General features: G+C 41.7%; 1 protein-coding gene across 2 annotated transcripts in view; it reads right to left on the bottom strand.

Moving 5' to 3' along the window:
• Positions 1-13,586, bottom strand: part of PHYHIPL (phytanoyl-CoA 2-hydroxylase interacting protein like) — a 94,023-nt gene that overhangs the window by 5,050 nt on the left and 75,387 nt on the right. For both annotated transcript variants that reach the window (XM_034775863.1, XM_034775862.1), the window contains 3 exons: positions 10,497-10,693; positions 2,106-2,280; positions 1,119-1,236 (listed from right to left, as the gene is read on the bottom strand). In XM_034775863.1, coding sequence (XP_034631754.1) covers positions 1,119-1,236; positions 2,106-2,280; positions 10,497-10,661 — 458 coding nt within the window. In that variant the 5' untranslated portion in view covers positions 10,662-10,693. The remainder of the gene's footprint in view (positions 1-1,118; positions 1,237-2,105; positions 2,281-10,496; positions 10,694-13,586) is intronic.

Here is a 13,586-nt window from a genome sequence, read left to right as displayed (position 1 = left end):
TACAAAAACAGGATTCTACTGCATTGCTTAGCGGATGGCAACGTACCCCTAAACCAGTTTTCTCTTAGAATACTACTCTTGCCACTGCATGGTGTCTTTTCCTAAGACACTCTTTAATGCTCAATCAATATCCTGAGCTCTAACCTCTAGCATTGGGGGTTATGGCATCTATATTTTGATTGGATAACAGTCTAGCTTTGCTGCCTGTGCAAAAGAATATTATAACTTCAGCACTAATATGCAAAATAAGCAAATAATCAAAAAAAAACACATTAAGAGACCACTAAGGATGCACAACAAGGCATTCAAAAGTCAGAAAGAGATAGATCCACAAAAAGACTAAGGTGCCTGACTGCCACTGTAGGCATCGACATCCAACTCTTAGGCACCACTGTGATCCTCAAACTCCCTGCTCAGCTGCCGCCTAACCCTGGAGGCACCTAAAATCCCTATGTACCGGAGTTTCCACCATTAATGATCTCTAGGCACCTGGGTTTCTGCCACTGAACATGTGAACAGCCAACTTAGTCTAGGGAATCAGGTGCCTAAGCCCCTGCAGAACTCTGAGAGTAGGCATTCCTAGCTATTGTGCTTGTGAGGCCCGATCCAGTAGACATTTCAACACCTACGTTTCTCTGTGGATCTGGCTTTAAATGACACTATTCAGGTTGCATATGCTTGAGTACAATGTGCACATGCAGATATATGAGACACATGTATACATCAAGTACTTGCTGGCAAATGTATGCACAAAATTGTACATCCCCTATCTTTAGGGATATCATTCTGAATTTCTAGTACATCAATCATCGTCATTATTACTTAGTCTTTAGATTATGATGGTGCCTCGAGACTTACTCAGGAATGAAACTCCATTACAGCAGGTGCTGTGAAAACACAGTTTCTATCCAAAAACTTATTTCCTATTCAGATTCAGTGCTGAATTGTACAAACTTACATAAATGAGTCGCTTTTCTTCTTGAACTGGAAATGTAGTACACAGACTGTTGTAAAATTGAGTCTTCACTTAATATATATTTTTATGTTGTGTAGAGTTTTAATACTTAGCTAGAATTACTCTCTTAATGTGGACAATCTTGCACGTGTTTGTTTCTTACCTGATATAATCAAAGTATTCTTTGTGCTGATTCCGATAAAATACAGAAAGCTTAAGCATACGTCCTGCAATCACTTCAGCTTTTTCCAAAAGCTGTGTTAGATGAACTTTTGAATAATCTGTGAAGAGAAGACTATCTGCTAGTAAGAAAGAAACATTATCATCTCCTAAATCACAGTCTAAACTTATTCTGAAGACTTGTACAAAACAGACAAAGGGTGGGAAGGCAAAGAGCAGCAAAGGGCCAGATTTTTGGGACTTAGGTATTAGAGCTTCAAAAATCTACCCCAAAGTAACAGTCAGTGGAAGAGCCAGGCACAAAATCCCCATCCACCAGACTGTATGACCGCTCACGACTGTGATACGTGGTAGGTTTCACAAGGGGTTGTCAGCATTATCTCCTACTAATGGTATTTTCCATTAGAAACTGATCCCTAATTCCCATGTGCTTATAACCTAGTAGCACAACACACTACCACAGAGGAAGTACTAGGGCTCTGATACAGCCCAACTAATACAGGGTTAAACTCACTCCAGTGCCGTTAGCACATACAAGAACTCACTAAAACTCTTAATGAGGAGTACAGGGCTTTCATACAGGCAGGCTCTGTGTACTGGGGTGAATTTCAACCCAATGAAGCTGTGTGTAAGTAAATGTATGCTCTCTGGAGCACAGAACAGGGTGGGATGGGGATGGTGATGCACTGAGGCTTTCCACAGGCAGACTGCCTACGGGCTGTGAGGTAATGGCTCCTTTCCCACCTCCCAACAAGGCACCAACAAAGGAGCAGCCACAGTTAAATTATACATTTTGAACAGAAAATAAGCCGCCTAAACAAACCCTTCCATTTCCAGATGTCACAGGTACTGACTATTGACAATTAGTCTGTGTCGCAATAGCTGATACAGACAGAAGCTAATCCCTTTCATATAGCATGTTTGGTTTCTTTCTCTCCCTGTGTGCTGTATCTTTTCCTAGTAATCTTACCTCCTGTACAAAACTCTATGATTTCACTCCACTCAGAAACAACGTAATCCCCATCAACCTGCTTTGATGCCGTCTGCACTGCTACTGTATATTCCGTTCTTGGGCTCAAGAACCAGTGTCCACGCACAGTCATAGGGAGAGGAACAGCTTTTGCAACCAGTTTAGTGGGTACATCCTAATGGGACAAAAAAGTATGATCAGTTAGTTGAGCAAAACTAAATTCAGAAAGTGATATAAATTAATTTTGGGGGGGATGAAGTTCAATAACCTTATTTTAAACCCCTTAGGCCCAAATTCTGCTAACTTTTCTCACTCAAGTACCGCAGTGAAGTTAATAGGATGACACGCACACTAAGAAGGGGACTGAGATTTAGCCTTTAGCTAAGTGCATTCTTTTAATATTGGGTCTATAGACTAATATTATTACCTGCAGCATAGAATATACACTATAGATCAAGGACATCAATTTGTACTTAAAAATGCAAGCCTGTGGGGCGAAGACCATAATTTGATCATGATACACTATCCTGCTAAGGAAACGTTAAGGCTGTTAAAACATAAGCTTAAAAAAGCCTCCTCTCACAGCTTTTAACTAAATATAACTTCACTGGCATATCGCCTAATTTACCCCAGCATGAGGGAAGACCAGCCTTTCACACAGCTCAGCACAAAATATGCTTAAATGTTTCAAAACCAGTGCTGCATGTGTTAAATGCCTCACAACAAGCCTGTTTAAAAATAGCACACGGGAAAGGCAAATGCATGCCTTTATGCGGAATTTGGGCTATAAGCTTTGTGTCTATCACTACTGTCTTCTGGTTTCTATTTTTCCCGTGGCAGAGCTTCAAACTACATTGTGCTGATAACAAAGATGGAGGCTCTCTTTTGCAGCTAGCAAAGCTCACAAGATGCTGAAATGCTTGAACTCCACAACATCAAGGACTGCAGCTTAGATCTCGCCACAAGGGAGTAGATGGTATACAAGGTTTCCTTGCTAGTACTATGCAGGAAACATGGCTGATTTCTGCATCCTTCAAAATCCTGCAGAAGATGGTAACAGTCTTGATCTTGGGAACAAGCTGTGCAATAATAATAAAACGGACAATATCCATTAACTTAATTGTAATCTTCTATTCCCTATTTGTGTGTAAGCAAGCTGAATGGTATTAGATATAGCAGCATGTTTGGGAACAGGCAGGTAACTTTAGAGTTAGTATTATTTGTATTACCAGAGCACCAAATAAAAAAGAGCTGTGATGTATCCACAATTTTTCCATTCATCAGAATAGCGAATAGAGACTGTCATTATTCATTGATTAAAAGCTACAAAGGCTGACTGTCATTGTGGGAGCAGAGACTGGGGTGAGAGAATCTGCATTTGAGAAACTGCTGGGAAAGAACCACTGCCTAAGGAAATGGGCGGAGTGGTTGCTTTCACCGGGGATGAGGGATTCATTGTATCAAGGTCAAAAATGGTGAAAAGGGATCTGGGCAATTGAGGACTGGTTACATTGCGGTTATGGCAGGAGGGAATCAAAGCAAGAGGCAGTGGCGATGGATTCCCTGCACTGGCGTGGTGTGGGAGTTGGGATGGAATGTGGAAGGAATTCCCTCCACATGGGATGGGTGGCAGATGGGAGCCACAGCATCTTACAGTCGCTGCTGCCATATGAACAGTGGACATTTTAAATTAACCTAGCTTCAGCCAAGCACAAATGCCAGCTAGCTAGAAATTTAAAAAACAAAAACAAAAAAACCTCAAGCTTTTGCTTCTGCGTGATCCATAAACATGGTCTGAAATGATTTTTTTTTAATTAAGAAAAAAGATTTATTTTCTGTTTGTTTTTATATTAGAAATAACAGGTTTTGTCTTCCCTGTTTGTGTAGGAGGACTATTTGGAAATGGAAAAACTAGCAGGAATGTGACACAACAAGAAACTGAAAACTGATTAGCTGAGAGAAAAGATTTCATTTAAAATCACTTGATTTTTCTCTCCTTAATACTTATTTTACTCAGACGCTTAACAACTTGTTGAGGGAAAAACTCTTTTTGTCAAAGACACAATTGCCCAGTCTCTTAAACTGCTGGCTGAGAAAGCTCCCATTCCAGTTATTTCTATGGTTTGGGGGATGATTCCCCCACCCCCCAATGTGGGAAGTTTCAATGGTAAATTAGTATCATACTGTGAGATTTAGCATGGGCATGTCACCACTGTAAATAGGGTGACCGTCCTCTTTAATAAATGGAAAATATTATGCAGAATCCAGGCCAGCGGTGCAGCGTGGGTAAGGAATCACAGCCATTGACATACAAAACCAGTCACATATCTCAGAGTCCTTGACTCTATGAGCCAACTCTGCAAATAAAGACGTAAGATGTCCCTAGTCATAGGTTATAAAGTCCTCCACACATCCTTCATCATAATGTCACTACTCAGCATACAGCAACAGATGAGCAGGATGGGACAGTGAAGAGTTAAGGTTGTTTGGTTACCTTATTTGTACATTTTCATACTTTAGTATTTGGGTTTATTTTTTAACGTGCAGCCTTAAACTTTGAATTTCCAGACTGAAATGTGTTTTGAGAAAACTACAATGTTCACTAATGGGATTTTCCCCTTAACTAAGTGAAACACAGCAAGAGGGAAGCAGGAAAAACAAGGATGAGAAAGAAAAAGATTTAAAAATGACATTCACGTCCCCAGCACTAGACCTTACACAAAACCACATCTTAAATAGATGTTATAGGACTCCAGCCAGACTGCACTCAGCAAAGCTAATGGACTCATCAGTCTGCTAGCGATGCAATCATTATTTAGCCTCCTTATCATATTTCCTGGGAACATACAAAAATTGTCTTAATCTTGGAGCTAGTTTCTGTGCACATATCATAGAGGTGGTTATTGCCCCCATTAATTCTGCCTTCTTGGGCTTGCCACTGAAGGCTCTACATCTTCATACCTCTAAAATGTATATTCACAGCCATCACATTATTGTATACCAGAAAATTCTTCTAGAGCAGAAGTGGGCAAACGACGGCCCGCAAGGCAGTCCTGCCCGGCCCCTGAGCTCCTGGCCAGCCCCGGCCCCCTCCCCTGCTGTGCCCCCTCCCCCGATTTACAAGTGAACACAGGGTACCCTGGCACGGGGCCCCCCCAACAACAGGGGGCCCCAGGGCCAGGCACTCAGGCAGCTCAGCAGCGGTGCACCCCCCACAGGAGAGCAGGCCGGCGGTGCGGGTGGAGGGAGTGTGGCCGGAGGACTCAGGAGGAGTACCAGGCGGCCGCACAGCCGCCCGGAGAGAAGCGGTGCTTTGAAGGAGGAACAGCTGCTTCTCTCCAGCTGCCCCTGCTCCTCCTGAGTCCTCTGCCCATGTTCGCAGGGCTACATTCCGAAAGGAGCAGGCGGGGGAGGGGGAAATGATAAGGGGTAGGGTTCCCAAGGGGGTGGTTAGGGGCAGGGGTCCTGGGAGGAGGCGGTCAGGGGACAAGGAGCAGGGGGGATTGGATGGGTCGGGGGTTCTGAGGGGGGCAGTCAGGGAGTGGGAAGTGGGAGTAGGCAGATAGGGGGCAGTGGCCGCTTTGGGGAGGCACAGCCTTCCCTACCCGTCCCTTCATACCATTTTGCAACCCTGCTGTGGCCTTCAGGCCAAAAAGTTTGCTCACCCCTGTTCTAGAATACCAGAAAGGCCCTATCTACCTCCAATCACAAAATGGAAAAAAAAAAGGAAATTACCTCTACTATGTTGATGGGAAATAACAACCTTTACAAAAAGGACTAACGTGATCACTTTTCTAATCCAGGGAATTTCTTCAAGATAGTTACCTTAACCTCAGAAACAAATGTGCACTTTGAGACATCACTTAGCACTATTTCTTTTTTTTTTTTGTGTGGCCCCCAATGGTCAGCTGAGTCTGAGAATGTGCAGAGAAGGCTGAATGTCACCTTTGTACCGTCAGGATTCTGTATTTAGCAGAGGCTGGTTTGGCCATCAGCATAAGATAGGACAGCTCTAGTATATGAGGAGCTGCAACAGTCCCCAAGAAATAGTCTGATGGCACAGAATAGTGAGAGCACAGTGTGTGCAAGTCACTCTCCCTCCCACCCCTTGTTGGAAAGATCTGGCTGCTTTTCAGCCCTTTTATGCCGGAGAAGAGCAAAAGGGGGCTAGAATACACCTGAAAACCAGGGCTTTTGCCTTCTGTTCTTTCTTCCTCCATTTCTTCTTGATTTTCTTGTCTGTCAGTTTTATTGGTAAACATAAGAGTGGACCTAGGTTCAATTCCTGGCTTTGCCAAAAATTTACTTGCGACCATGACAAGTCACTTAACCTTTTGTGCCTCAGTTTTACCATCTGTAAAATGGGAATAACAATATTTCCGTACTTCAAGAAGGTGCGATAAGGCATGAGGCTTGTAAAGTGCATTGAGATTCTCTCATGGAAGACAAAATATTATCATTGTTATTGCTAAGTCTATTTTAGTAACTACAGACGTCCTCACATACACATTTCCATTTTCCACAAATATGGTGATACTACAGTAATAAATAACAATATGCACTATCTTAGGACCTCAGTGTGATTTGCAAATGTTAATAAATTAAAGCTTAACACCTGCCTGAAGAACAAATATCATGTCATTTTTTACCATCAGGGAAACAGACACAAAAAAGTTGAGGGCAAGTTTTTATGTATGGGTGACTCATTAAGCGTCTAAATAAATGACCTGATTTTCAGAGGTGCAGCTCATAGTTGTTCAAGGTGTCTACATCCAAGCTCATTTTTGGTTCGTAGTGTGGACAGATCAACACAGCTATAGAACCTCATTAAAGAACCAGGTAATCATCTGGGGACGTCATTCTTTAAGGATTTCATTTTCTATTATTACAATTTCTGTTCACTTTTAAAAGTATAGTTGGTTACAGTATAATGAGCCAGCTGAAGCAACAGTGTACAAAAATTGTTCTGCCTGTTTCATTCCCCATTTGGATAGCTAGATATAGACCTTTGAAGAGTGACGAATGAGGACTCTCTTTGGGGTAGGAAGAGTTAGTGACCTTCCTTTGGATCTCTCCACTGCATTAAAATAAGAATACAAAAGTCTGTGCTTTATTTGCCTGATCCAAAGCCCACTGGAGACAACGGAAAGACTAACTTCAGTGGGCTTTGGAATAGGGTGTGATGGAGTGTTCACGCCACACCCAAGTGGAAGGGGTTAATGGAGGCTTCCTGGGCCTGCCATAGACCCTCCCAGGAAGGAGCAGGGGAGGTCAGTCCTCCTGGCAGCCTAGGGAGGCTGCACAGAAAGCAGCCAATTGGCAGGAGGCTGCACAGAGCTGCCCATAAGGGCCTCGTACAAAAGGAGCTGCAGGGCAGAGCAATTCAGTTGCTTTGGGGAGCTTACAGAGTGAGGACTGTGTTCCTAGCAGGTTGCAACAAGGGTAGCATCTTGGACAGAGTAGCTGCTGGCAGTGATCAGGGGGAGGGGCGGAAAGAGGGAGCCAGTGGGGAAGTGGCTAGACTGGTGGAAAGTGATACCTACCCCCAGAAGGGGGAAAACACACATGGCAACACGGCTGTGGGGCCGAGTCATGAAGAGCATGCTGTGGTACTTGGACTGAGGCGGGTCTGCAGGCGGAGGAGACAACGGGAGAGGCACCACCTGGAGAGGGCGCACCAGCTGGCAGAGCTAATCCCTGTAATGGCCAGCAGGAGGCACCATTGTGGTGAGTAGACTCTGTCACACAGGGGCTACATGACCATCTATACAACAAGAACAAAACTTCATTCAAAATATAAACTATTATTTGCATATGTTGTTATGGCTTTCTGGGAGTCAAGATCTTCTGCCTCACAATGAAAGGCAGGATAGATCAGTGGGTAGAGCAGATAAAGTCAAGAGAACTGAGTTGTGTTCCTAGCCCTGCTACTCACTGCTTTACTCTGAGCAAGTCACTCAAGGTATGTCCACTCTACGGGAACTGCAGCAACACAGCAACAGCTAGGCTGACAGAAGAATTCTTCGGTCAACCTTGCCGCATCTACACCAGGGGCTAGGTCACCTTACTTATGGCACTCAGGGATGTGACTGTTAGCTAGGTCACTCTACATTTTAAGTGTAGACTAGGGTTCAGTCAACCTCTCTGTGCCTGAGCTTCTTCATCTGTAAAATGGGAATAATAAATTACTCACCTGGGTTAAATGCTTTGAGATCCTCTGATGAAAAGGGGCTATAAGTATAAACTATTACAAATAATAATATATGGAAGCCTTTGTATGTGTCAACATATTAAACACACTGAGTAATCCCCTATTCCTATTTAGCAGAGTACTTAAGCTTGTGCCACGCTTTTCTGAAACAAACTTATTTGTAGATATGGCAGGTGGCTTTAATCTGTCTCTAGTGCTAAGAACAGTTTCAATGAAACACAATGTCCTTTGACATGTACTATTATTAAGCTATTAAAATAATGGTCCTTGGAGTTCTCCCCTAAAACCCATCTACCATACTTATTTCGATCCATCTGAACAGAAGAAATCCAGCTTTTACATGTCCACTAACCAAATTAGTATCAACATGTTTCAAGTTACATGCAGCAACACAAAACAGATCCTATTTACCCATCATTTTAATTGACACCACCAACCCTATGCTGTTTTACAAAAGCATTTATCCATTTCCTTTTGACTAAGAATTTACCTCAGTGAGGAGCTAGGCAATTGCTGAGAAAAACAAAATAAAAAATGATGGCCTATCCTTATTACATTACTTGTATCTAAAAACAGTTTATAAACTGACTTAAATGTTGAAGTAACAGGTACACTAATTTGCTATTGATCCTTTCTGGACAGTCATAGCTTTTACATCAACAAATTTATATTCATTTGTACTTAGAGGAAAAAAAATATGAATTAAGAGAGAGATACCCAGAATCAAGAATCCACCTGAGGAAGCATTTTATTAGAAGAAAAGTATGTTTAGTCTTTCAACATAAAATGGGAATTTAACTTCAAAGGCTACCAATGCAAAAGCAAGATAAACAGCAAGAAATCCTGTTCTAATTTATTTGTTGCCACAACCATAAATGGGTCATATCATCCAGTGGTGCAAATTGGCATAGCTGCATTGAAGTCTATGAAGCTATGCCAATTTACACCAGCTGAGGATTGGGACTAGATCATGTTTTAAAACTCACTGTTTAAAATTGCGATGATGGTTTTCAGGTACACAACACACACAAAATGTTACTTCCAACCATCCTCATAAAACCAAAGGAGTAGGACAGGAAAAATGAGGGAGGAGAGAGGGGTTATAAATATAAAGATAACTGTGGTCATGGTAAAAATACCTTTGAAGGTAAAAAGGTCAACATAAGTTAGTAGAAACATTTCCTGATTAACCCATTAGTTTAGAAGCCCTAACTGATACAAGTGTTAGTAACATTAAAGCTATAATGACTTGATCTTGTCCCATTGGGTATTTGTACTCTAATACCACTCATCTTTTATGGATCCTGCTGACATATTTTAAACCAGCAGGTGATTGTGCCTTTGATAAGGTTGTCGTCCCTTGACTTCCATCTCAGTCCATTCTGCTACATTTCGAACAGCACTTTAAAATACTGTGAAGTCAATGGAAGTTTTGCTTGATTTGAGGCATACAGGATCAGCCCCCATGAGCGCAAACAAATTCAGTGTACCACCATATAGAGAACTAATGGAAAGAACAGAGAGCAAGTATTCAGGTCATAGCTGCTGAAATGTATGAGCAAGTGTGCTAAGACATTCTGAACAAGCATTAAGAGGTGGCGAAGGACCGCTGGAAACCATCCTAGAAGTTCATTCCCATTACCGAGTCTTGTGTCACGAAGACACGTATTGCTGTTGTGAGGACATCATGGATACACAGAGGTGCACAATGCACAAACTGTGTAACAAAAAATAAGAGCTGTAGGGGAACCAGAACTGCTGTTTGCAGGAAATTCTGCTGTTTCAAACTTTGTTTTAGGTTTCAATTGGAATGAAAACAAAGAATTTCAATATTCCTGCAAAATGAAATTTTCAAAAAATTATTTTGACTCAAAACATTTAATTTCTATAAAACTGAAATGTTTTTTATTGATCTGACTTTTAAACTTGAATTTATAATATAATACAAATTACACAGAATATTCTAACATGATCAAAATGTTTCTTTTCAATTTCTTTTAAACAAGTTTTCCCAAAATATTTTGTTGAGAATTTTTTTTATCAGCTCTATTAAAAATCCCAGCTTTCTAGTGAATTCAGCATGTGGCTTTCCAGGGCAGTCAGGAAGATTGTCACAACATTTACATTTATTTATTCTAAGATCATGCATTTTCACTGTTTGCTATTTAAAAAAAAATTACCTTGTGTTTAAATTTGTTGGAATTCTTGTTCTCTTTCTTGTTTAGATCAATAAAATAGTGAGTAATACGGTCCTTGGATTTAGAATCCATGTCCCATGAAATCTTGAAAGAATCACATGTGATGTTACTTATTTTGATGTTGTGTGGGACTGGAAGTTCCTCCATCTCTGCAATCCCACTATCTTGTGATTTATTCCCTGTGTAAAAATAAACATTGACTGCATTAGACAAATATGTACTAGAGAGGTAGGCAACCTATGACAAGCGTGCCAAAGGCGGCACGCGAGCTGATTTTCAGTGGCACTCACACTGCCCGGGTCCTGACCACCAGTCCGGGGGGCTCTGCATTTTAATTCAATTTTAAATGAAGCTTCTTAAACATTTTAAAAACCTTATTTACTTTACATACAACAATAGTTTAGTTATATATTATAGACTTATTGAAAGAGACCTTCTAAAACTGTTAAAATGTATTACTGGCATGCAAAACCCTAAATTAGAGTGAATAAATGAAGACTCGGCACACCACTTCTGAAAGGTTGCCGACCACTGCACTAGAGTATGACTGTTTCAACTTTTAGCATTGGTCCCTTCCAACCATTCTTTTACAAAAATACATACACACAGCTTAGGAGCAACACTAAGGCCCAATTCTGTAAGTCATACTCGGTGGGGTGGGGGGGGAGGAGAACACCTGCTCACATGAGCTGTTGCCTTGAAGTCAGTGGAAATAGTCACATAAGTAAATGCTCATCAACATGAGTAAGGGCTCCACAATCTGGATCACAGTAAATTATACAACAAAGATGTTGTGCCACTACATATATGGTTCCACAGAGATATATGAAGTATTTGGTGGCTAATAGTGAAAAGTTAACAGGACCAGAAATGACTTAATTTCATAGTGCAGTTATTGACTGTCAAATGTAAGAAATATAATTAGAAATGGAATTCGTCCTAGCAATGAGTCTCAAACATCAAGTATAAACCAACGCTTTCAACATTTACAAGAGGCATGAAAATATAAAATCTGATACTGTCGTATTTGCAACAAGCATCAAATATTGACATTGTGATAGTCTCAATTTGTCCCTTGGTTCTATCTGCAATGTTTGTACATCTGAACTTCACTGCAGTTTCATCAGGAAGCTTCTTCTAACTTCTACAAATGCACATGAGAGAGAGAGAACTAATTGTCCACTGACCCCACAAGCAACACTTGAACTAAAATTAGGTATTTCCCTACACTCCTGCCTAGCGAGTGCTTCCCTGCAGTGGCGCCGCCAGCAAGTGTTAAGGGATGAGGTGATCTTTGCCAGACTCACACTGCATAAGAGTGTAGAGGGATGCAAATCAACAACAGAAAAGAGCAAGAGAAGAGCACAGAGAGCTAAAAAGCAGTGAAGGTATATGGATAGTATGATGTGAAGGAAAAGAGAGGGGATAAGAAACAAGTAGATAAAGATGTGGAGGAAGACAGAGAGATGAAGAAAAAAAGGAGTGTGGGGGAATTACTACTGACAACTACACTGGGGTTAGAGGCAGTGGTACCAATGAGGGGAGGCTGGTGGGAGGGCAAAAGCCCTCCCCATTCCCCACCAAGGTTTTTGCACTTGCTGAAAGTTCCATAGGATCCAGCGCTTGGAAGATGGTGGGGAGGGGCATGGCCTGACCATTTTAAGCTGTGGTCCCAAACTATCAATACGGCTGCTGCTGGAGCATTGCTCCGGCTGCCTGATAACACCACCACTGAAATTTGACCCAGATGCCCTTCCATCTAGACAGAATACATGACTTTGGACACCATGATCTAAATTTACAGAAGTGTACGTAACACACCCACAACCCAGTCGCCAGCAGGCAGGATTGAACATGAGACCTCTTGGACTTAAAGCGTGAGCCTCTACTGCATGAGCTAAAAGCCAACTGGCTGTTAGTTAAGGCTGTAGATCAGACTCATTTAACTCTATCTAAGTGGTCTCGGTGCCACTAGGTGGGACAACACAACACCACACCCAGAAGGTGTGTGGGTTACATACTTCCCCTAGCTGAGGAAGCTCGTCCCAAGCTTTAGAGTTTTCCCAGCTGAAATCCCAGACAAGCCCCTACTTGTAACGCCAACAGACCCTGGTTGCCGGGATCAAACTTGGAATCTCTGCGGCTGAACACATGAGTCTCTACCACATGAGCTACGGCTGTAGAGCCTACTCAATTACCTCTGTCTCTTTAAGTAGTCTCAGTGCCACTAGATAGGCCACAACTCCATACCCACAAAGTGTATGGGTTACATGTACACCAAGTTTGTGCAGTAAAGCAGAGGTTGTTTTGTGTGTGCAAATTCTATATTTGTGCTTATGCATCAGTATTATGTATTTACTGTTGGTCCCAGACAAAATCTGATCACAGGCTTTTGAAAATTTTCAAAAATTGGCCTGATTGTTCATATTAGTAAAATGATAAGCTGTTCATTAGGAATTAAAAATACAAACGTGATATGAGCAGAATTTAGGAATCTAAGATGGAATATGACACTCTCTGCTTTAAGCGACAAAGAGTCCTGTGGCACCTTATAGACTAACAGACGTATTGGAGCATAAGCTTTCCTGGGTGAATATGAAGTAGGTATGCCACAGGACTCTTTGTCGCTTTTTACAGATCCAGACTAACACGGCTACCCCTCTGATACTTAACCTCTGCTTTGTTAGCTGTTTTTCTCTGACAAATACTATTATTGATATCATCACACAATTGTAATGTTAGGGGGGTGTGGCAGATGTAAGAATAAAAACCATAGTAAAACTATTTTAGCTTTCTTTGTAATTTTCAAATACACACACATGCAATGAACAATAGAGAAGTCTAGCCTGTAAAGTGTCTAAGCGGTTCAGGACAGGGTGAAGGGTCCTGGTACACTGGAATATCTAAGACCATGAGAAGTGAGCAGAGAGAGAAGCAAGACCAATACATGAGATACAAAACTGAACTAAATATCTCATATAGTGATCCTAGCCTTATGCCCTTGTTCCTTACCAGAACCCTATCAAGACTCACTTGTCTTTAGGGATTCCCTGGCATACCTGAAAGTGTACC

Source organism: Trachemys scripta, chromosome 7, assembly GCF_013100865.1.
Source record: "Trachemys scripta elegans isolate TJP31775 chromosome 7, CAS_Tse_1.0, whole genome shotgun sequence".
Lineage (NCBI taxonomy): Eukaryota > Metazoa > Chordata > Testudines > Emydidae > Trachemys > Trachemys scripta.
This window is presented reverse-complemented; position numbering and strand designations above follow the sequence as displayed.